The following is a 25,841-nucleotide window of genomic DNA, read 5'->3' on the forward strand; positions in this document are numbered from 1 at the left end:
ACCGTCAGCCCACAATACGATTGATTTTCACACAGCCACATGCATTCTTCTAAACATATATGAATTTATATACATGAATACTTATATACATACGTATATACATTGCTTGTATACGTCATATATTTTACAATGCATTGCCATCCGTCTAACTAACAGTCCAGTCTTAACGGCAACTCGCACCATTTTAATTGGATTTTAATAGACTAGCGCGTTTTTCACTGAACGTGCAAAGTATTGCTGCCATTCTAAGTAAGCTGCACGGCATTCCGCTCATCTAACAGCCTCTGTAGTCATGTGCAGAAAATGGAAAAATAAATTGCATTAAATTTCGTTCGTTGCTGTTATCCCGAGTCCTCATGATTACAAAGCATCGTCGCCATCTCGGTTAATGCCTTGCTGTCATATACTCCAACAACTTCTCGCTTAAGTTAAGTTATATAATACCGGCTTACATAAGGCGTCTTAGCTGGCAATACTGCCATATTAGTGATTCTTATTTGTATAGATTTAACACTTGAGTGTTGATATTATTTGAGGCTGCTAATTATTACTGCATGCCGATATGTCGCACTGCCTGCTATGTTAAGCATTTTCTGCTATCGTTTAAGGTAAGATATTTTTGTGCTTAATAAAATTATTAAAAAGCTTGTGGCGAGTGTAAAATAAGAAGAATTATTTTATTTATTTGTAATATAAGACATTCATAAGATGTTACTCTTATTTTTAATGAAAAACATTTGAATATTTGGATTTTTCTACGATAAGCAGTAGTAAGATTTCTTCAAAGCATACAATTAAGCGCTTAGTGCAAATATTTTTTTTACTTATTCAACTTTTTAGAGAATAATACTTGGTAAATTGTAATTTTTTGCCCAATATTGTGCAAAAATTTTTAAAATTCTTCTTAATAGATGCTTTCGATGTTTACACTTGTTTATTCTTAATTTTCTGGTTTTACAACTGCGTACAATATGGCTGTCGTCGATTCGCCATTTCTATACAAAGAGTTGATTAAGTTGTTCGACTTGCTGCTCTCTAATGCTTCTTGAATTTGAGACAGGTTCTATATAATTAACATTATATATATGGCATTAATATGGAAATAAAAAGAGATTAAGAATTTTTTCATAATAATCATGCTTCTCATTCTGCATAAAACAAAGAAGCAGTTTACATTCTACACGATCATGTTATGCAGTAAGACATTCTTACAACAATGATATGTTAAAGACTTCAGAGGCATGAAAAAGGGCTTGTAAAATTACAAGTATCTTCACATAAAGACTGCACTGCACTCTTACATGTACTTTAGTGTGATTTGGCGTGTTGGGTTCACTGGTTCACCACTGGCTTGACAGTCTAAGCTGTCGCTATCAAATTACAAAAGCCTCAACAGCGAAATGCTGTCACATACAATGCGGAGCAACGCGGTGCAATGAAGCGCTAACATTCCAACAGCCAGCGATTTATGAATATCTGCTGCCAGCTATGTGTACACACAGAGTTGCAGTGAAAGAGGAAAGAGGTAAAAAATATTTAAAGTGTGTGTAATAGGCTGCTGCGCCTGCTAGGAGTTCAGGAAGTGAATGCTTAAGGTAGAAACTGGCGAAAAAATTGTGGAAAAAGAAAGTTGTGCGGTGACTTTAACTTCTCTAACACGAAAAATATGTAGTTGAGTATGTGAGCATAAAAGATAGTGACACAAAGAATTTCTGCCGTAGCTCTCAAATGATTTTTTTCTAGGTATTGTTAAGTATATATGTACCTATGTCTGTGCGTTTCTCTGCTATGCCACTTATGTGTCAACACCAATGTTTCGTATTAATGAATTGCACTTAACCTCACTATTTACAAGTTTGTATAAATATTTATAGCGCAATGCTTATAGCAAAATTATAAGTATGTACATGCTCAGTTAACTTACCGCTGCGACGATGGTTAGATAATAACGTTGCACCTTCTCGTAATCCAGCGTTTTGGCGACAGTCACCTGCGGAGATAAAAGTATAGACATATATGTGTTTGTTATTTTTTCATTAAAAGCGCATTATTTGGCTCAGATAAATTTGTATTGATATGTATTGTATATTAAATGCTGACGAATCAAAAATCTAACAATTCTTACGTTTGAGGTGTGTTGCATGGTGGATATCACATATTGACTCTGCGCATAATAAAAACGTGTATGTATATATGTAAACATATACAGATATAAATGATTTTGGTATGCAATTTGATTGATTGCATCGATTATTGAGAATGAATGACAGTACTTGTAGAATGCCAACACATTATATGTATATGTGTATGTACATTGGCGCAAGCAGCCATGCCATTTGCAGCAGTATGAACAACAACATACGCAAGTTGTTGTCTATCAGAGTTGTAGATAAATTTGCCAAAAGATTGAGACCACCAACGCATGACAAATGTCTCTCAAAAGGTATGTGCATGGTTGCATTTAAATATACTATTAATTGTATGTGTTGCTTGCTTTTGCAATCTGCGATTTTCTCGAGAATTTATTGATAGAAATGAGACAAGATTTATTGCCTGCATTTACAAGGCATTACCCTCCACAATGCTGTAGTTGCGTTTATCTCAGTTGGGTTTGGTTGTTAGTTTGAAATAATTTGCTGTTAATATGCATTTATTGGTTGCAAAGATTCGAGAACTTTTTATTTTATTACCCATTTATTTATGTGCTTTGATTTTGAAGTGGAAATATTGATTTAAAGACAGTACCTATTAATATGTACTTGATTGTACTGAAAATTGAGCTAATATTTGTGGAATTAATAAAAAAATTTACACATAGAAATATAATATAATATATTATATATATATTCACCAAATATATATATATAAATTACTATATTCCAAAATATTTTCAAAATCAGCAAATATTTTTTGCGTATCCTTCGGATCTATCCACAAGTGACTTTTCTCCTTCCTACTTCTTTAAAGCATGGTCGATGGAAACAAATTTGGCAAACGATTAAAATTCTTCAGGCTGCTTGCTATATTATAAAGATATTTTCATATTCATGAAAATACCACATGTAGCACTTCTACGGGTATTGTAACCTTTGCCAATAATGTCAGTGTCTATTGTAAATTCTTCTTGAGACGGTCACTGGCATTCAAACAGGAATTTTCAACTCGTAATTGGCATATGTTAGGTTATGATATATAGCTGTACATATATATGTACATATTTTATGGTAGAATAAAATATATTGATTTGCACATCCGATTTGTATAATTTCCTAACACTCACCTGCCCTTGATGGGGAAAGGAAATTGCAAATGTGCCATAACCATCGGCACTTGTCATTTTCTCATCTTCCGTTGTGTTTGTATTGCCCTCAACAATAAAATACTCGACGAGTCCATTAACACCAGCATCCTTGTCCAGCGCCTGAATGTGGCGGAAGACCGTCGTGGCAACTGGAGTGCTCTGTAAAGAAACAAAAACAACAATAACAAAGTTAATGAAAGGGATTAATAGAAAAGTATTTAGACGGAGTTAAAAATGGAAGAAATATTAAAAAAAATGCCATAAAAACAAATATGCAATATATGTGTATGTATTTGTTGGTGTGTTGGTATAAAGGAAAAATGCTGGGCAAATAATATAGATTTCACTTAAGAAAATCGCATCCAATGCAATAAACGAGATGCTGACAGGAAAATGTCTAAAATTGGTAAAGTGACTGTTGTACACATGCACCAGCGGCACCAACAACAACAATAGCAATATGAAGGCATTGTAGCTAAAGGCTTGTGGCGCGCAGGCTTAAGACATTACTATGCATTGCAGGTGGAGCAGTTGTAGAAAATTACATGTTGCCATTGCAGCAATTAACATAAATTAACTCGGCTTGAATGGCAAGTGAAATGTGCGTGGCTGGCCATATTTGTAAACGAGAGCAGCGCAGCATACTGTCGGCTATACGAGGGCACAAACTTATGCGAAATCGTGTTGAGAAGTGCGGCAAATGCTTAAGTGGTGAGTATAAATATTCAGCGTTTGCAGTAAGAAGTGCCAAGTGCTGGCACAGAGTTGGACTTTAGAATTTTAAGCGCATAAGTTTTGCTAAAGTTAGTGCGACGCAGATTGTAAGACGTTGGCCATGAAGTCAACGAGTGTATGGTATTTGCGGAAGCTAGACTTCATATGTATACACTCAAAGCTACAAAAACTTATGTTGTTGTAGTATATATTAAATACAGAGGTAGTGTGAAGAGTCAGTGACTTTTTTGATACTTTCGTAGAGGAAACCGCCTAGGATTATTTAAGCTATAAAAACATTAGGTGAATGAATGGTGCACTTAGTGCTGATGATGGCGGTCGAAAACTTATAACCATTTTTTTTTTATATTAGTTAGATTTACATCTGACTTTTTTTTATTTTAACCTAAATTTTAGGTGTGCGTCTTGACGTAAATATAAAAACGAATCTTTTACCTAGTTGGCAGCTGTATACAGTGAAATATTGTAATAAATAATAATAATTATAAAAATTATTTTCAATTTTTTTTTAAATCGTTTAGCGGTTAGAGTTTGTTTCTTCCTTGTCACAGTAAATACACGAACCAATGATCCAGCGAGTGGTCTATCGTTCCACTGAAATTATCTAACTGTAGATGTGGATGTATTCTGAAAGTCGCGGGTTGGATAATGCTGCAGGCATATCAGTAGAAGTTAGAGGTTAGATTAGAACTCTTCGTGTCTTGACTGCTACAATTACTCTAACTCAAAACTAGGATGTATCCTGGAACCATCGATTTTTAACTACATGATGAATTTTGATAAATTTGAATATCCCCGAAATTCACAATAGATTCACAGACAAGTCTTTAGAAAGGCGCTATTTAAATTTTTTGATGTTTCAGGATCGAACCACCATCGTACTTCGCTACTCACATCCATGTTGATGGAGCCATTGCCGAAGTATTCACATCCTTTCTCTTTTGTTCGCTTTGGTGTTGAACCACAACACTCGACGCACATTTAACAGCAAATCAAGTCATTGCATTAAGTATTTTGGAAGAATGCCGGCAAATGCCAATAAGCTAAATAGATGATGATGGCAGTACGCTTTATTTGGTTGTGCGCTGCAATTTAGATGGAAGACTACTTAACTACTAAGACGACAACTACAGGCGCGTGTGAAGCAGTAAAAGCGAAATAAAAAGAAAAAACACTTGTCTATTCAATATTCCTTCTAACTTAGCAGACTAACTTAAGCCCATGAAAGGGACTAACTATTTGAAATGTCTAAACTGTTTCCTAGGCTTCTTGGAATATTTGTATATGCAATTCTGCCAAGTGTTTGATTATTTTCAAAAGCAAATGCAAAAACAAGTTTCACAAACATATTTACACATATACACATATACGTACTTACATACAGAAACATCTATATATATTAGGATGGAATGAAAAAAAATTTCCTTAGTCTGAGGGTACAATCTGTAGATTATAAAGAAGGAAAATTTTGGACAAAAAAAAATTTTTTTAACACCACACACTCAGAGGAGTAGAAGCTGTGGAGAGTCCTCTATCTGGCCAAATAAAATTTGTCAACTTAAAAAATTTTTTTGTGGTTGTTATTGGAGTTTTAAAAAAAAGTTTTAATGCTTTCCTAAGCGTTAAAATAAATTTTGAGTCAAAAACCGTCAAAATCGGTATATTTTATATAAACGTGAAAAGTTTAAACCAAATATTATTTTTTTGTCCAAACATTTTCTTTTTTCATAATCTACAGATTTTACACACAGGGTAAACAAAACAAATTTTTTTTTTTCGCTCCACCCTAATATATATATATATAGTTCTTTGTATATAAAAGACCCATTTCTAGTTGCCGCAGACGATAAAAGTAAAGAAAATAGATTGAAGAAAGGAATAAATGAAGAGAAACTCATCGCAAGTACAACAACACAGGCTAATAAGTCGCTTCTGGTATTAGCAGCAACAGGATTTTAATTGGTAACGAATCGTGGCACAATTTCCAGGAACGTTGATACCATAAAGCCACACAGACACATTGAAAAAAGGCGACACACTTTCAAGCAAAAAAATTAGCATCGTCTCAGGGGATGTTTTCCAGAATTTACTTGCCCAACTTCCACGCATGCATATAGACTTGCGCCTGCTTTGCTCTGCCACCAGCTTTGTCGAACAACAACTTTGATTTGGTCCTTTGTCACTGTGCCACTTTGTTGTTGTCGTTGTATGTTGACAATGTGCGTTGCTGTCTCCGCTGTCGTCTTGGCGGCGCGCCACAGCATCGGTAGCAACAAAAACAGCGACAGAAAGATAGAGGAATAGACTTGAATTGTTAATTTCAGCGCAACCGCATTTGGTGTGTGTTGTTCATTTATGTATTTATTAATTGGAATCTTGTGGCGCAACAGACACACGCGCAACTATGTACGCACTTGTACATATGTGTGCGCAAATATTTGACTTTTTGTATATATGTTTGCTGCTAATTTCAGACGTTCGCTCTTTGCCTGTGTGTATGTGGCTATAGATGTGTGCGTGTGTGTCGTTTTAGTTTTCATTTCGCCGTGGTTATTAGTGACTCATTTAACACACAATTAGCCGAACGAGTTTTGCTTTGATTCGGTATTCGATGTGGGCACTCCGCGCTATCAATTTATCGCCCCGTTATCTTATGCTATATTTGACGACTTATAGGTAAGTGCGTTGTTAGAATCTCTTATTTGCCTTAATTGGATACATTAGTAGATTAGTGCCTATTATTGTATATTTTTGTGAAATGTTGCAATGTTGCCAGAAAATGCGGTAAATTTGTTAGTGGGAAGTAGTGGCTTATTTTTATTCGGTGTTAGAGGAAGTGTTTGCTGAGTTTATCTACCGCTCAGAATTTTTTTAGGTAACAAAGTAGTTGAAGGTGTTCATACGGATTTAAAATACATATAAAATTATAATAGGCTTAGAGTACAATTACAACCAACTAATAGCTGATATTTAAAAAATTTTAAATAATACATAATATAATATCCAATTTGTTTGAATCTAGCCTGACTTTGATAAATTTGAATTCTAAAAATAAAGAGTTATCCTTGAATGCCTCATACAAATATAAAGTATATGATAATCAGCGCTGAATAAAATAGTTAGCAAAACATTTAATCATAACAGCTGTGACCTAGCAATGAACTAAGTTATTCTAGTTAGCACGTAACTATTCGATTATAACCTCTGCAGCTGCTTAAAGACGAGGACCAATTTCTAATGAAATAATGGATGCCTGAGACTAAAAGTTGACAAATATCAATTTTTATTTGGATTTTGGTCAAATCAAGCAGGTCGAAAATGTTGTCTTCTTTCTTAAAATTTTAAATGCAAGGAAAGAGAAAATTCATCTAAAAGGCATACTATTATTTTGTTAATACTATAAAAATTATTTGAGTTGACGTTTTCCAAAAAATCGTATAATAGTACATATCCTGAGAAGGATGTCATTTTCTAAGAGAATTGCGATTTCAAAATTGGTTTGCATAAAAAAAATTTTATTGAATGGGCGGCCAAGACATGTTATCGTTCTCAATCTGACTGACAAGGTGAGCACAATGACAAAACACACAAATAGATTTCAATTTAAAATTTTAAAGAAGTTTACTGCAAAAAAAATTCATATATTCTTCATAACAAAGGATTGTGAATTAAGTTATAAAGTTTCGGTTATAAGCCACATACTGTTATGTTTAGTCTAACTTTATATGAAATATATATTAAGAAATATGTGCAAAGCATACAAATATAAAGCATATATCAAAATTGAAGCAATATTTAATGAAAATTCCTGTTTTAGGACCTCAAAGCAAACAATATCATTTAACCACAAGATTATATCTTTTCTGGCACCAGAAGAAAATACATTTGCAAACACTTAACTTTTTGAAATTTTTTATTTTATCACATTAGCTTTATTTATTTGGCAGCTTGCTTTCCACATTCTTAAGTGCCAGCTAATTTGCATTTTGTTCAAAGTGTGATGTGTGGAATGCCACACTTCACACATGAATGCACATGCCACCATAAATTTGCTATAATAATAAAGCCACCAACTGCTAAGAAAAAATATATTGAGATATTTTTCATATATATGTAAATTCACATACAATGTTCAGGGAAATCAATGATTTTGTGATATCAAGTTTGTTGCTTTTTACATATGTATATGCATATGTATGTGCGGTTGCAATATGTAACATATTTGCAATATGTGCATAAATTAAGCACATATACAAACCAGTAGGAATATGCTTAATATGAAAACACAAAAAAATGTCTGCTGGTGACTTTTAAATATGAAAAGTTTAGGAATATAACCTGAATTTCCACTAAAATTTCACACTGAAAAATGTTTGGTATTTTTTAGTATAGCCAACGGCAACTCTAATTTTTCTTCATATTTCTTGCCACCATATTAGTTACAAAATATTTGCCTTCAATAATTATTTAAACGAAATATATAAGTATTTATGTACACGATCAAAAATCAGTGCAAAGACACTATCCAAAAGCAAAAGTAAAGTCAAGGGTGGTTTAGGTCTCACAGCTCAAAGCGCTTGCTACGCCTTGCATTTGTTGTTGTATGTGGTTTTTTGAATTTTAGGTAGCAGTTACAAGTTATGACGGCTTTTCAAAATAAATCTTTGCTTGTGAAGAAAACATATAAAAGGAAAATTGTCAGCACTGCAACAGTTTACAAGTTATATCGCAAAAGAAAAATATAAAAGAAAAAACTAAAAAAAAAAAAATTATGAAAAACTAAGCTAATTAAATTACGCGAAATTTGTCAGTTAGGCATTTTATTTGAGATGAAAAGCATTTTGCGATTTTAATAAATGGAAGAAAGAGTGATGACAAAGATTTATGGAAATGATTGAGAAAACTAAAGATTTATTTTTTATAATTAGAAGTTAATTTAAGAATTTTTTTGCTATAGTAAAAATAAGTTTATGAAAAATATTACATGCTATATAGTTATAAGCGTATTAAATTTGCAATTTTTTTACAAGGCCAGTTTTTGTTTTGATTTTCAAGAAGTGTCTATAAATACCTTGAAATTTTAAATTTATTCAAGCAAAAAGTTTATTGTACAATATAAAAATAATAAAAAATATATAAAAAGTATTTGAATTAAATAAAAAGTAACTAAATTAAAAATTACATTATTTGATCAACAATAATATTTTTAACATGGTAATTAAGACATTAAAAACTAGTCTTCTAAAGCTTGGAAATTGTACCCTTTTGGTATTGCAACATATATTATATACATACAGAATATGTTTTTAAAGTTTTAATGTTTTGAAAAACCGTCATGATTTCTACACGCTTACTCGTAAGTGATACTTAAAATTCACAAAACTGCATACAACAATAAAAAATTCACGGTATAGCACTCAAAACTCTTTTAATTTTTCTGTTAGGTTTTACATTTGAATTTTGTTTACGAAATTTTCACATTATTTTTCTACATTTTGATGTATATCATTAATGAAGTTAACATTTTTTTATTTAATCACAGGGTAAAAGCTTTTAAGAAACATAAAATTTGTCGCTTCCAAAAAAATTTAGTTTGGCATAAGAGTGAGAACACGGTTATATTGCAAATATATTGCATATTCTTATTAAATACTTTTAAATTTTTTTATTTTTATGAGTCTTTATTATTTTATTGTTACAATTTCTAATGAAAAAATAAATTTAGGTTTTGAAAATAAAAAAAAATGTTAAAGTTTTCCTAAATAAATAAATTGGAGTATATTTTATCGTTTGCCACTAAAATTTGCTTGCAGAATACTATAGATAATAAGCAAACCAGCATAAAGTTTATAAACTATATAGCAATAATTGCCATATTATTTTGAAAATACCTCTAAGAGCAAACGGCTGCTGTGAGACTTAAGACACGAACTCCTAGTAAATACGTTGGTTTACAGTGGCTACTCTTTCACACACATTATCGAATTCATTAAGAATTATGAGTGCAATAATCACAAAGCAATTTGGTAATCGAATAGCTGCAGATGCATTAAAAAGGTAATTTCAGTTTAGATTATTTCTTATAAAGCACAAAAGCGGGCAAATTGCAGCTGAGCAAAAGTACAAAAGCAAACGATTAAGGCCTTCACAAGCAGATAAACAAAATTAATTAGTTGTGTTTTTGAACATAAACGAAAATATTGTACACTCCTGCCTACTTAGTTGTTTTTGGCTTGTCTGGCGTTTAATTTTTTAATTAATACTAACTGCCGGCGCTCAGTTAACAACACCTCATAAACTACCGCTCACAAGATTGCTAATTTGCATTTTTTACATACCGCTATTTATGAAGCTAACAACAACTATACGAAACATAAAAAAAATGTACATTGACACAACAATGTTTAATATGGAAAACTAATATTTTTAGCCACAAGCGGCGCGTGAACTGCAGCTCGTAATCAAAACCCACATTCCACCACATATAATTAAACACTTATAACCACTAAAATGTTGAGTTACTTACCGCAGACAGAGCGGATAAATAGCAAGTTTGTTGTACTAAATAAAAGTGAGCACATTTTGTGCAGTTTTTTTTACGTTTATGGATCCATGTTATTAGAGCAGTTAAGTCGATATATCTGCTATACAGGAAATGACTAAGCAGGCTGAAGTTTGATTTAAGTAAAAGGAAACTGAGTAATATGAATTATTATAAGAAACAAGCGAACAAAAATTCATTTTTTTGGCACAAATACGCATATAAACTCGTACACATATATTTTTTATAACCATATATGTAAGTATACAAACCCTCACATACTTAAACAGATCAGTATGTGCGAGTGTGTGCCACTTTTCGTGCACTGCATGACATGCACAAATCAAAGCGAGTGCGAGTGTGGGTCACGTGCATACAATAATTTAAAAAATAAAAATGGAAAACACTTTATGAGACACCGCAGCGCATTTCAAGGTTCGAATTGAAAGTGTTTTAGTTAGCAACAATTTTTATGAATAAAATAAAAATATACTTGTTTTAGTTTTACACGATCAGCAGGAGTTCAAGTGCATAATTATATATAAACACTTTTTGAAAATACATACTTATATGGGAAAATAAACTATGAGAAATATAAACGTAGCATTTGTAAAAGCTTTAGAACAAAACATATATATTTTTTTCGGTTTTAAAGTATAATATATATACAAGTATAAGTATATATTGAGGTAGGTCAAAAAAAGAAATGTTTTCTTTTGCTTCATACTCTGAAAAATTGGTTGATAAACACCACTCAGAAAGGCTCTCCAAGACTGAGACTCTCTTAGTTGTAACGAGAAGGTCCTCCGCTTAACGGTTTTCTAATTTTAGAGATATTAACGGTTGAAATTTGACTATTTTAAGGTAAATTTGTTTTTTTTAAACACCACTTTAAATTGCAAATCTCATAGTCTTGTAGCAAAGTTTTAGTATAACCATTTGATGCTAAGCCTTAAGTAAGCGGAAGAAAAAGGAAAAAAAGAAACGAGTAAACAAGACAGAACTAAAAAATCAAATAATTTAATTTTTGAATACAATTTGATTGAACGCGCTTGTAGTATGTTGAACTGTCGTAGTTACTAGAAAAAAATATTGTTTTTGTTAAGGAAATTTATCAGTAGCATTTTCGAAACTTTCCGGGAAAAGTAACAAAAATATTTTGTAAAGATTTTCGCAGACTCTTACTGTCATAACGAAGGCTTGGCCCACGAGAATAGAAGTTGAAACGGGAGAAGATCGTATGTTAGTTTATAGTTTCGGTCGGTTACAGCTTTAGGCTCCCCGCTAGAACTTCTTATAATCGCTAAATTTATTTTTTCATCTTGACCTCAACTTTTAGTAAGGTTATATACTTAAAATTATACTAAAAGTTCTTTCATATATAACCTTACTTTATAATCCGCAGTTATAACGAAAGGCGACTATTAGGTGAACAGAAAAACTTTGGCTGCAGTTTCTCAATAAACTTTTCACTATTGTATACAAATATATACATAAATATTGATATATGTACCATATATTTGAAAACCACCATATAACCTCATATACATATTTCTATGTGCAAAAATAAATATGTTTATATGTACCACTAAATACAGCATTGCTTTATGACAGTCAAAGTCGCTAATGCCACTAGCATTTACAATACTACCTGCAAATATCTTTTGCTTCTGTTGAGAGTGGATGGCCATCGTAAAAACATTGAGAATAGTGATGTAATTTGTAGCAAAGTGGCTACTTGTGCCACAGCCAAAGTAACATTTTCCAATTTTATGGAGCTATTCATTAAGAGGCAATTATGTGCTTAATTAGTTGACTTTCAACATGGGCTTATAAAACCATAAAATAACTGTTGATGCAATATTTATCACATTACAATGAAGGTATCAAATGATACATTATAAATATATACATATATACGATAGTCCAAAGCTGTTGTGAAATCAACAGATGCTTTTGGACAGATTATGAAGATAGTTAGGACGCTTTAAAAATATTTGCTATTGCAAATTTCAGTATTATTAAAATAAATTTTTTTTTTTAAGAAATTCTCATAAACTCTACTTATGAAAATATTTTTTGTCAATAGAATCAATTACTTTAAAATAATTTCCAAAATTGATCCTAATATGAGGTTTTGTGGGTGGCTAAGCATAACAACCATATATTGTAATCAGTAGCGGAATGAAATGGATCTTAGTTGTAATGTAGTATATTTTTGGGCACCCTTTATTTTTTAAACATCTAAAAGAGCGCTGTTTTCATTATTAAAATTTTATAGATTTTTCTTTAAAGTTTGTGAAATATTTTATGAGCTACAGAGCCCTTTAATTTTTTAAATTATATAGAATCATTCATATTAGGCTAGCCTTTTCATCTCTTGTATAAGTAGGCTTACTTTTAGGCGAACTATTGTATGAGCAAATAACCTATTAAAAAAACAAGATATCTAAAGCGCTGAGATCGCTAAAATGAAGGTAGCAGTTTAATTTTCAAAAATTACAAGAAATATGTATCTCGATTACCTTGACTCTGTTCCAATCTGAAAAGGATTTTTGCATTCATTTATCATTTAAGAGGCACCAGTCCACACAATATTTAATGTTATGAATATTCTATGTCTCTTAGACATTATTTTGTTAAAAATCGGGCATAAAATATTGTACCGCAGTACATATAACGGTTCTTTGCAAATTAGTATGTAATATCATAATAAAAAATAAATGATGTACATACACAGTATTCGAAAATTATCCCATCAAATTCAATTGCAGCTAATGGTAGTATAAAAACTAGCTTCTTCTAAGAAATAAGAATACTTCAGCAACCTGCCTTTCTCTCTTTCTCGCGTATCAAGCTGAAGAAACTTGACACTAACGACTACCGTTATTATGCAAATATTTTGTCTTCAAAGTCAGCCGCGTCATTTATGAATTAAAGAAATTGCACTCAATAAATAACTCACAAAGCAGCTGGTGTCAGGGACAGTCATGCAGCAGCCAAACCCGTGTACTGTGTAGTATGCACACTCATGCTTGTGTGTGTGCGCTTGTGACGAATAGCGGTACATGGCATTGCCGAGATAATAATTTAATTTGATTGCTGTAATGTATTTATGAATGGCGCAATTTGCTTTCAAATGCGCGATTAAGATGGGAGTCGCCAGACACAACAACAACAAACAAAATGGCGGGAGTAGAAAAACATAATAAATGCAAGGAGAGCAGCAAAGTTCTTTGCGAAAAAAAGTTACACTCAACTTGTAATAATCAATTTCCGCATGCTTGGTTGTATGCATAAGGGGACGGTGTGCGTGGGGCACAAGCGGCCAACAGGCGATTGCAAGAAGATGTTTACGCTCGCTGAATGAAATGTTTGGGGCCAAGTTATTCCTGTTGAACGGGATTTGTGTTGACAGCAAACGAACTTAAGAACATTAAAAGGCTGGGGAGGGAGAAAGCAAAAGGAGGCAGGAGGGGATGTGGTGTAAGCACATTTGATGGACAGTTCTTTGAAATGGTGCCAACAGGTGCTGCTGCCAACAGCCGATTGATGTATAACAGTGCAACGTGTTGCAAATTTTGTGCAACAAATACACATACGCACTTTGAATGAGTGTATGTGTGTTGCCACGTATTTGTGCAAGAATGCAATGTACATTTTTGCGCCTGTGGGAAATTAGTTTGCAACATGCGACCATAAAAAGCATTTGTTTAGTCTTTTCCAATTTTTTTTTCACAGAAACGATCACGAAAATTGGCTGGCAACATTAGGAGTACGACGAAAATGCATAAAGAAATATTTTATTAAAATAAATCTATAAATAATAAAGTAAACTCAACCACCATTAGCGGTTGTCGTTCGTGTAGACTTGCGTGTCATGCGACATGCTTCGCCAGCAACATGTTGCACATTGGCTTCATTAAAAGCAACATGTTACTAAGTACTTGCGCCGACTAACCGCTACAGCAACTACTCAAATCAACTTCAAAGTGCGCCAAATTGACAACTGTTCAAGCGACTGAGCGACCAAGCGGCTAAGCGTTCGGCTGACGGCCATTTAATTAACAAAAATACGCACAAAATTAAGGCGATTTATCGTTTATTTTTTGCGTATGAACTTTGTTAATGTCGCAGCTTATTTTGTGTTGGTTTTCTTTTCGCTTTTGACTGCTGTCCGTTGAGCGAACAACTTGTCTACATAATTGATTGCTCTGGCTGCGTTGCCGGATTTCAGCGTTTGCTTGTTTGCAACGTGATTTACTTGTTGTTTGTGGTGGCGATTGACAGTTGTTATGGACTACGCTAAACTGTGGCAAGCAAGTAGCGGGCATTTGAGAAGTGGTTGGCAACATTCAAGTCGCAATTGCTGTCCAAAGTGTTTGTAATGGTAAGTACATATGTAATGTCTGTATGTGTGTATATTTATACTTATGCGTGTGTTTGTATTTGGATAGGTATGTATGGTTGCAGTAATCTTTGATGATGACACCCTAATGGGTGTACTTTTGTCGCTGCTTGTTGGACAGTCCACAGCACTGGATGCATTATATAGAAAAGAAATAAGAAATTTGAAAAAATATCTTTAAACACAATTTATAACGATTTCATCATATATCATTATCATATTCGTCCCTATATGGTTTCCGTAGTCCAATTGATTTATAACCGTTAACATCATCATAATCACCATCGTCATCATCATCATCATTATATTATCATTAGCATCATCATCGTCATCACAATCATCACCATCATCTTCATCGTTGTCATTATCATCATCCTCTTCATCATTATAATCATCATCATCATCATTATTATTATCATTATCATCATTTTCATTATCATCATTATCATTATCATCATCATCATCATCATCATCATCATAATCATCACCATCAACTTCATCATCGTCATCGTCGTCATTATCATCATCCTCTTCATTATCATCATCATCATCATCATCATTTTTGCCATTCCCAGCTCGGTAATAAAATAGTACGAAGTCATCTAGAGGGATTTCAAGAATTTTCCAACAAATCATTGACGAAAAAGAGCTATCATCTGTTTGGACCACATAGAGATCGCATATGTTACGCTTTTGACTGATGTAAATAGCCCATGTTGTTGATCTATGACTTTGTTAGCTTCCCTTTGAAATAAACTATGTATATAGCTTCATATAGCTTTGATTCCATTTAGAGGGAGATGGAAGACATATGTTATGTCATGGTTTGTTCATCCCTCGCTTGGAGTGAGCATAACTTAAACATAATAATTTGTAACCGATAATAGATAACTAGAAGTTGGTATCACCGAAAGCGGCTGATGATATCAATAATTTTCTGTAATCTTCAATTTTGAAAAAAACGGTGCATATGTTTATATGTATAGTGTATAAAAAAACTATTGAAAATAATATTTTTCTTGAAGAATTTTTTATGCAATCTAGTCCTTTTCAATTCTTACCTTCAGTACTTATTAATATCGCTTAGTGACACTAATTGTTGTACATAATTGAATATTGTGAATTATCTTCAACGCATGCGAAATAACGCAACCCGCATCCAAATTTTGTTGTTATTTTGCAGTTGTTGCACTCATGTATGTTAGTATGTGCACACGCAAAATAGTTTCTCAGGGCAATGCATTTTTAAGATGGCAGTTTAATAACAGCAATAAAAGAGTGGAATTAGCACAAAGAACCAAAAAAACAAAAGAAAAGAGAAGGAGATACTGAAACGACTTCGCATGTGAAACTTTTGACAGCTGAGACCTTCGTTTTGATGTGATATGCAATTTCTAAATGGAGCTACGGTTTCACAAACTTTAACCATAACTTAATAATTTCGAGATGAAAACAGGGGATGTTAATGTACGCGTATTTAGATATAATTATAAATTTTCGAACATTTGAAATTACAGTTTACTATTTTATATTATTCATATGGAATTTATGCATTATCCTGAGCCTATTATGTAGAATAACATTTTTTTAAACACATTTTCTAAACCGCAATCTCTCTCTCTATTACGTCAGTTGAATATATCGAATATCAAATTTGGCCATAATTGGATTCAGGTGCTGTCTTTTCATCGAACAATCTAATCTTTAGCTACTTTAAGACATGCTACAAATATCTTTACCCAGAAGCTGATTGGATAATAGTAGAATTTAGTCACCATTTTAAAAATATGTAGTTCGATTTATATAAAATAATCCATTTATCTAGTATTCGTTATAAAAACCGTGTTTTTGTAATTTTGGTCAGTTGTTAGCTCATAAAACTATTTAAGTTTATTAAATTATACTTAAATTGTGGGTCTAACGGTATTTGTGTTCTAAATTTTACTGTTACTGTAACAAATCGTAATAAATATTCGGTTAAAGTGGCCACTTTATTTAAAAAAATAGCCATAACAATATTTTATGTATAGTTTTAACTAGAATATTTTATTCAAAACGAGTTTGTCGCTTAAGTCTTTTGAATTTTGCAAACCATTTCAATTTCGCATAATTGTTCTAAGGCAGCACCATTGCATACAAACACATATGCAGTACAGCTAACGTCAATCTTAACAGAGTTAACTGGAGAGTCGTTTAAAAGCGTGCTAATAACAACAACAACGCCGACGGTAGCACCACTAACAAATGTTTGCGAGCATTTATGAGAAATACTTATTGGTATTATTTGCAGTTTATAAGAAATAAAAGTGTGCGTGGGTGCGAAAAACCAGTTGCGATCAATGCAAACCACCCACCAGGTTGGCGAACTTGACTGCAGTGTGCAATGCGAATCATTTACCAGCTGAAGGGGACGCTTTAAGCAAGCGATCGGCTGTGCGGGAAACACCTTGCCTTAGAACTAGGCACATTTAATTGTTGGCGTTGCCACAATGATTGTGGTTTTGTAATCCCAGCTAAATCGGAGTGGAGCAGATTTTATTGTTGTTGCTGTTGGTGTTATAGATCGCAAAATATAGCGAAGAGAAGAAGGAAAGCAAATATAAATTTCGCAGCGCGAAAATGCATTTCTAGCAGCGTCATGGCGAGCCGGTGCGCCGACGCAGTCGCTTCCCGCTAAGCAGCTTATCAAGATTGCGGCAAAGAGGCAAATTAAAGCAAAAACACAAACAAATATGGTTTTTGTAAAGTTAAAAAAGTTGTTAATTTCCTTTTTTCGCTTTTTGCCAATACTTCTACGTACACACATGCATATACCAATGTACGCTTCTTTAATGTTACTTCTGCTTTGTTGTTAAATTTTTGTTTTTGTAATTTCATAGAGATTGTTCATTTCTTACCTCCGGCACGGTGACCTCATAGGGTGTGTTCATGAAGCGCGGCGCATTGTCGTTGACATCAGATACGCGCACAATAATCGGAATGCTGCGTCGCTTGTTGGTTGCGTTGCGAATCGAACAGGAGACCTGTGGTGCAGCAAAATGAAATAAAATTTAAAACAAAATTAAATAAAGTAAAAACCAAAAAGAAATAAACACAAATAAAAGCGCTCAATATTTTTAAATAAACTAAGCAGGCAGAAATAACCGCAGACACATACGCACTCGCCCCAAAAGTGAAGCACTTCGTTGGTGGTTTGCACAAGTGGAAGATATGCTTGAGAAATTGCAGCGCTGCACGCCAAATGGCACAAGTAAAGCAGAAAACGCTTGCATATTTCTGTTTATTAGCTAAGCGGTCTACTTACTTTTGTTGGTGGCTGGCGCATTTTGTGGCGTGCAACTGTAAAATTTCGCCATAAAAAATTTGCATTTCACCAAACAAAATCTCACAGCGGCAAGCCACCGCGGGCTTTTTTCATCTACACATACATACAAACATTTCAAGTTGCACATTCCACCTACTTGTATATATATTACCGCAAGCCAGCCGCCTTTAGCGCGCTGCATCCCATGAATTCACTCTTACACAAACATACTCTCAGACTCACGGATTCACACACAAGCTGCTTTACTTTATTTTGAGCTCAGCTTTGTTCTAGTAGCTTAGCTTGTGGTCGCTTTCGTGCGCTCACCTGAAAGACAATGTGACTCAGATTCTCCTCATCGCGATCGAGCGGCTGCAGCAGCTGCAATTTCTTGCCGTCCAGCAGGAATGTCGGATTCCCCTTTGGGAAGACTAGATCCAGTGCAATTTCCGTGTAGGGATCACCGTAGATTGGCAACTCCGGCGGCGTGGTTTGTTGGCCAATAACTGTAAATACATGAATAAACGGTGCAGTAGCAGTTAGTGAACAAACAGTAAGCATAATATAAAACAAATAAGAATTAAAGAAAAAATTGAAATAGAGTGGTACGGATGCTAAGTTTGCATTCTGGACTGCTTACGAATTTATTTGAAAGAGCAGTAAAACTTTTGAAATTAAGAGATATTATAACATATTCACGATGGACGTGAGACACGATCTTCTTACGTATGTTTTTATCTTAAAAAAAAGTGTATAAAAAAATATTTTCTTTTTGATTTGCAAGTGGATGTATCCCCGTTATATCTTAACTAAAATTTGAATTTTTTTATTAAAGTACTTCAAGGGAAAAAAAACTATTTGGTTTAAATAAATCACATTTAAGTTACTCTTGTGGTAATTTTAAATCTATAGATCCAGCCCAGCTCAAGTCGACTTGAGCGTTTTTTTGTACCACATTGAATTGTATAGTACACGGTATTTTATGCTAAATACTTATTTTCGAACTATTTCCCAGAAATACTAGCTCTATATATGGAACTGTTGTCAATAATTAATACCTTTCCGGTACTTTTCATTAAAGATTAAGTAAAAATGTAGAAAAATGTAAGGAAGCTCGCAATTTGAAATTGTCGCGACTTATTTTATTTGAGAAGAATATATCTACAGCTACGCCATCTGTCGATCCATATGAGTTGCTAAGGCTTGACTACAGCACCATCTTGCGGATTTAGATAAATATGACCCAATTCAAGTAGCAATAATATCAGCAATTTGATCAAAAGTAAGCACGATTCTCTAAAATGCCTTTCAGTTCGACTTTGAAGGAATAACATATGATTTCTAAATACACCATTTCATCTCATGTACGGTATAGTGATATAAACCCATCCACAATTTTTTTCTTTCTCTTTCTTTTGAAGATGCGTTTATGAAGAGGACGACTTTAGTGCAGTCGGCATTAAGAGAATTGGGTATTTCATGTACTCGTATTTGTTGAGTTTCAACGGCATACTTGTTAATATGCCCTCAGGAGTATTTGATGGGCCATCAAATGTGCGAAAGCATCGGTACCAGTGAGTTATTAATTCGACTACATGAACTTTAAGTGCGTGGTACAGTTTCGATGTTCGCAAGCTTAGCAATATGTGTTTGGCGCTGTGCACACATGCGGAAGTTATTAAAATCCTCACAAATTCTTGCCTCATGTTGAGTTCTTATTTTTCTTTTGTTAATTTCCCCAATTGTTAAGCAACATTTCAAAGTGTCTTACTTTTAGTATGATTATATGAGTACTTAGTCGAAATAGTTCAGCATAGTAGGGAACTAGATAACATCAATGGGTAAACGAATTTAATTTACAAATTCGGGTTCTAAAGTCCCCATCTTCGGTTCGTTAAGCTCAGATTATTTTTTGGGCTTCTGTATACAAATCCAGCGTCATTAATTGAAAAGATACGATAATTCAAAATATAGCATATTCTAAAAAGGTGCAAATGCGTTGCATACTTATATAACAATTCGTAAGCTTTTTTTTTAGAATTCGTAAAATGAACTGTTCTATTTGCTTTGATTTGATAATCTTACTATCACTGGGTTTAATTCTGAATCCGAGCCTCGTTACTTTGTATTAATTTTGAGCTTTGAAACGAAAAAATTTTCAATTGTTCTCAACTTAAAGTTTACTATGAAAAGAAGTAAAGAGTTTTTGTTCAAAAAAGGGTTACAGATTCTTAAGAAATTCAACTTTTTAAGACGAAGTTAGTCTTAGTAAAGTTAAGTATGCTTCCAAAAGAGAGTAAGCTAGCATCACGTTGGGTATAAAGTGTGCCAATGCTAGACTCGAACCAAAGAAACTTATAACAAGTGTATGCCGAATCGAATAAAGCGTTGGCTCAGGAGCATATTTTGAAGGTGATAATAAAGATTTGTATTAAAATATGTGAAAACATATGTTTTTGCTAGTCCGGGTCAAATTTGATCATATGGTATATAACTCATATAATCTTTACAACACAGTTCTCAGTATTTTTTTATTCCTCAATCCAAAAGAGATCCACATAATTTTAAACTCCAAATCTATTAAGGTTATTCCGTACCCTTCGAACATGTTAATGCCTCCTGCTTTAATTTCCTATTACCTGTTAATATTGCGCTTTATTTCATTTATCAACTATCTAACGAAATTCCTCCTTTCCTTTTGCTTCGGATTACAAGGCGACTTTTCATTCGTGCCATACAATTATAATCATTATATCAGACACTTAAACTAAAACTAAAATCACAAGTTGTAATAAGTCGCAAAGGAGTAAAAACGAATGGAGCTCAAAACAACAATAGCAAAGAGACAGTGTAGCCAATGGCAATATATACATACCATATATATTAACATACAAGCAAACAGACAGCTGAGCATTAGAACACAATAATATTCGATTCGTAGGAACAGCAAAGCGTTTAAGGTAGCGCTCTGGCAACAGAGAGGAAGCCAATGCCACAACAACAAAAACAATGGAAATATAAGCGAAAGATACAAAAGAGAAACAAAACACCGACGACGATTGCTGCCGCTGTTTCAGGAAGATGCAGGAAGAGGTGTTCAAGTTTTTTGCCGCCCGAAAGTGGCATAGAAAAAAACAACAATTGTAATGCAAGTATGTATGCATAAAATAAGAATTTGTGGCACTGAATACTAAAGAGAAAATAAAATATAGTAACTGCGGAGCTGTGGGGCGAGGGGACACATGCAAGTAGCTTCGTGCAACAGCGCGCTGCCAGGTAGTAATAGCTGTGTCAGCGCAGTGGCTAGGCTATTTTGTGGCATGTAAAATGTGGTGCTTGCTGCCAGCGCGTTTATTGTTACGGCTGCTGTGCTTTTTGCGCTGACACAATTGTGCTTACTTTGATTTAACTTCTGCTCATTTCTTGAGTTTTTCTTCCCCACTTTGGCTGCCATCAGCTAAGTTCGTATAGTTTATGCTTTGCTGCAACTTGCGCGAGACAAATGTGGCACTTGGTCTGTGTAAAGGGCGCGTTTGTAGCAAGAGCGGCGACGGCGGCAGTACGGCTGCAGACAAACACCGAGGCTGCAACAAGGCGTAGCGACTGTAATTACCAGCGGAAAAAAGCAGTGAGCAAAATGAAACGGGCAGCGAACGGACGGCAATGGGCAGCCACATGGATGGCGTTTAAATGGCGTTTGGCGTACAGTACAAGGGCGGTCCCGACATTCTAACATTGGACAGTTTGATCAGAACGCTAGAAGTTGCTGACACAGAGAATCACTGCCACAAACTTAAAGCGGTTGTGTATACAATTGTATATATGTGTGTGGTGTGTGTGTGAGCGCCGATGCCACAAAGATTATTATTTAGTGTTGCAGGTTGCCGCCGCGCCAACATTAGCTGCCCTTAGTTGGTTGCAAGATTCGTTAGACGATTGCTTTGCTGCTGCTTTTGCTCATGATTTCATGTACACTTGCCACGCTTGTGTTGCACAATTCATTTAATACAATTACGCGACGAGTTGTGTTTCCGTTGATGGAAACTTAGTTGCCTCGCTGAATGCTAAATTGCTGCGTTGTTGTCGCGGCAGCCAGCGTCGAGTGTATATTTATGTCTGTGGCAAGTATAAAATTAAATTTGAATGCTCTGGAATGATGGACGTTGAGACAGTTTTATGAAGCGCAAATCGCAGTAAAAGGCAAATACTCACATACACCTATACACCTATACATACACATTTGATAATTGCAAGTTGCTAATATGCACCTTCGTTGCATTGTGCTCATGGTTATTTGTGGCATGCTGCAGGAAATATGAATGCCGGCATGTTGGAATGCATGCCACTTGTCGTTATTCACCACACAGGTGCATGTGTATGAATGGTAAGAATGTTTCTTTCACATACATGTAATTGTAAATGCAACATCAGCACAAAACAGATACACATACACACATGTTACAACACAAATTTCCACATGAATACACATTTCACACGCCGAAGTTTCGCAGCAGTTAGTCTTTTAAAAGCGACATAACTATTTTATCGCCGGCGCTGCTCGTATTAAAAGTTAAATGCAGTACACACACATACACATACATATATAAATCACGTGTATATGTCAAACTTGCTACAGACTGCATGCAGCATGTTGCATCAACATTCTGTAACGTTGCATCAACATTATGTTGCATGGCAAAGTAAATTACGCCACAGATCTTAAATTAACAATCTTAATGAAAGCTCGCCAATCGGCCGAAGGGAGGTGCCACCATGCCAGCGAATGTTGCAAATGCTTTTAAGTTTAAATACGAAAGTGATTGTTGGTGCTCCGACACTGGGCGAAGTTGTAGCAATGCGACAAATGGTTGCCTTAAACTCTAGAGGAGATGTGGTTTTTTTAAGTTTGTGTGTCTCCATTTCCTGTGAAAGTTTTATATGTCATTTTGTGTTAACAATTTGTTTCAAATGTATAGTGAATTGTTGTTATGCAGAGCAGTTGAATATATATCCAAACTTTAAATGACTCCAAAAAGTAATGAAAGCTCTTTAGTAGAACTAAACTCACAAATACTTTCTATTCACTGAGTTTTATTCTAGATAATGTAAAATTGCCAAAAGTAGTATAAGTTTAGGAATGAGTAGAGGAACTTAAATTTTTGGCGAAAGTTCTTAAAAGCACAATGAAAGCTCAATAATTTATATTAAAGCTCAATCTGCTGAAGCAAAAGCTCAAACAGCTACCACAGAAGCTCAATAAAACGTAATAAAAGCGCAAAAGACAACAATATTATCGCTAAGTTGAAACAAACACATACAAGATTGCCAACGAAGATCATCGAGTTTCACTTCCGCCATCTCCATAGGACTACCCATGAAATTAAATTGTATTCAATCAAAATGCTGTCAGAAATTCTAAAAATGAATTAGTGAGCGATATATAGTATCAAGAAAACCAAGAGAGTCAGTGCTGGCTTTAGAGAATAGTCAGTCTTGTTGAGATATTTAAAAGAGGATTTCATACATCTTCAACATGGGAAGTAAAACTATTGTCTGAACACTAGAGAGAGAAATCATTAAGACTCTCGGTTAAAAATGCATTAATAAGAAAATCATTAAGAATGAATAAAAAATATCTGATAACTGAATGTCCGAAATTAGTTAATATAACGAAGTCACATTTCTTCAATTAAGAAATAATTTCTAAGTTTATAACAACGGCTAAAATTGTAGCAATAAATGAAGAAGAAATTTAAGCCAACTCTTTGGAAAAATACAAATGTAGGTGGTATTGATTTGACTCGCCGAAGCTCAGAACATGCAGGGATTTATCTGATGTGCATCCCTTAAGTAAAATTATAATACACTATATTAAAGTAAAAAGCCTGTGCAAAGGCAACAAAAATATCTGTATTCACTGCAGCCCACACATTTTGCAAGCTCATGCCTGAGATGAGTTGCATTCAAAATATCATTACCGCTGCTGAAGCAATTAAGATGATATGCAACTTTAGTTTCAACTCCTTCTCTAACATAATTTTCATTACCACGATGCTGCTGCATCATGCAACGCCAAACGATAGCGGAACAATTAAGCCGACAATTATAAAAAGACAGCGCTAGGGGACAGTGAGGCCAATAACTTAGCTGCCCAACCCAAAGCATGAGTCCAACACTGATTTACAGCACTGCATAGAACAGCAGGACACTGCATAACACGGCATGGCATGTACACCGCGCGTGAAAGTGTGCAATGGCAGTGACGTTAACAAAGTAATGGCAGAAAAAAACGGTGGCGTCAGCACACTGATGGCGGTCGCCGCAGTCAGAGGTTGTCAGCGCGGTAGTCATTAACTGACACGACCGTAGTTTACATTTTTAATAGAAGCCGACAAGAAGTCATTATTCTTCTGTGCATTTACGTTATGAATTTGATATTTTCTCTCGCCTTCGGTGAGTGTAAGTTGGGCTGTCTGGCATTGAGAACTGCAAAAGAAGGGACAGTGTGGATGAAGTTGGCGACTGCTGTGAAAGTTGGGTGATGGGACTTCGGGTAATTTGTTGTCAGGCGAAAGTGAGTCACTTCTGTTGGTGGTGAAACTTAGTAGTCCCTCGCCGCTCAAATAAGAATTTGTTGCGACAGATGCATTACGACGGTTTTACGAGGTCTATAATTAGAAGGGTCAACCTTTGTGATGGCGCCAAGTGAAAGGTTCTTCTAAAGTTTTTTGCTTTAACTATTGGAAAACTTAAATAAAGGGTATAATATCGATTCATATGAGACGTAAGCCATATATTTGCTTAATTCGATAGTTTATTTCTGTGTCAATCTGTTAAGAACTTTAGGCGTTGAATAAGACCACCGAAGTAAAAATAACCGACTAATCTACTTTCAACTACTCTGAGTAGATATATGATGGCTCATAAACAGCAATAGTAAACTTTCTGAAGCCACAGTCTTAAGTTTCAATTTTAATTCACTAATCACCAATGGGTAACTTTGACCAAAATCGCCTAACTAAGAACGTACATAATGCTTTCATCTGATGAGATATGCCAAGGAATAAGAATTTGAGACTTCCTCGTAAAATGTTTGTGAATATTTCTTGGTTCCCAGAATATTAAGGAAATAAGTAGAATAAAGGGACAAAAAAACGGCCTACCTTTCACGTTTGGTGCAGAAACTTCAATCCACACAAAATCCAATTCAAACACCATGCCACCAACTAAGAAATATTTTCAACCTACAACACGCTGACAACCGCAACTTGATAACATTCTCATTGCAATTATTTGCAACCGCTAATGATTTTGTATTTTAAAAGTTTGCGTCACGCTCTTGGCACTTTGGAATGCCTTATTTATGCATTTCGCCAGCACTTGCAATATTTTTGTGTGTACGTGCAGATTATTTTGTCTGGCTGTAATGCGACTCACGCCACCATTTGGTGCAACAATAACTTCTGTGCTGGCAAAACCGTTCGACTCCCTGGCGCACAATGTGTAATTTAATGCGCCACATTCGTTGCAACTGCAACGCATGGAGTTTGCT

The 25,841-nt window shown here is 34.5% G+C and overlaps 1 protein-coding gene across 3 annotated transcripts in view; it reads right to left on the reverse strand.

Annotated features, from left to right (window-relative positions):
• Positions 1–25,841, reverse strand: part of Cad99C (cadherin 99C) — a 124,026-nt gene that overhangs the window by 25,048 nt on the left and 73,137 nt on the right. For all 3 annotated transcript variants that reach the window (XM_070105962.1, XM_070105961.1, XM_070105960.1), the window contains 4 exons: positions 18,617–18,795; positions 17,883–18,008; positions 3,281–3,460; positions 1,925–1,990 (listed from right to left, as the gene is read on the reverse strand). In XM_070105962.1, coding sequence (XP_069962063.1) covers positions 1,925–1,990; positions 3,281–3,460; positions 17,883–18,008; positions 18,617–18,795 — 551 coding nt within the window. The remainder of the gene's footprint in view (positions 1–1,924; positions 1,991–3,280; positions 3,461–17,882; positions 18,009–18,616; positions 18,796–25,841) is intronic.

This window comes from Bactrocera oleae, chromosome 2 (assembly GCF_042242935.1).
Source record: "Bactrocera oleae isolate idBacOlea1 chromosome 2, idBacOlea1, whole genome shotgun sequence".
Taxonomy (NCBI): domain Eukaryota; kingdom Metazoa; phylum Arthropoda; class Insecta; order Diptera; family Tephritidae; genus Bactrocera; species Bactrocera oleae.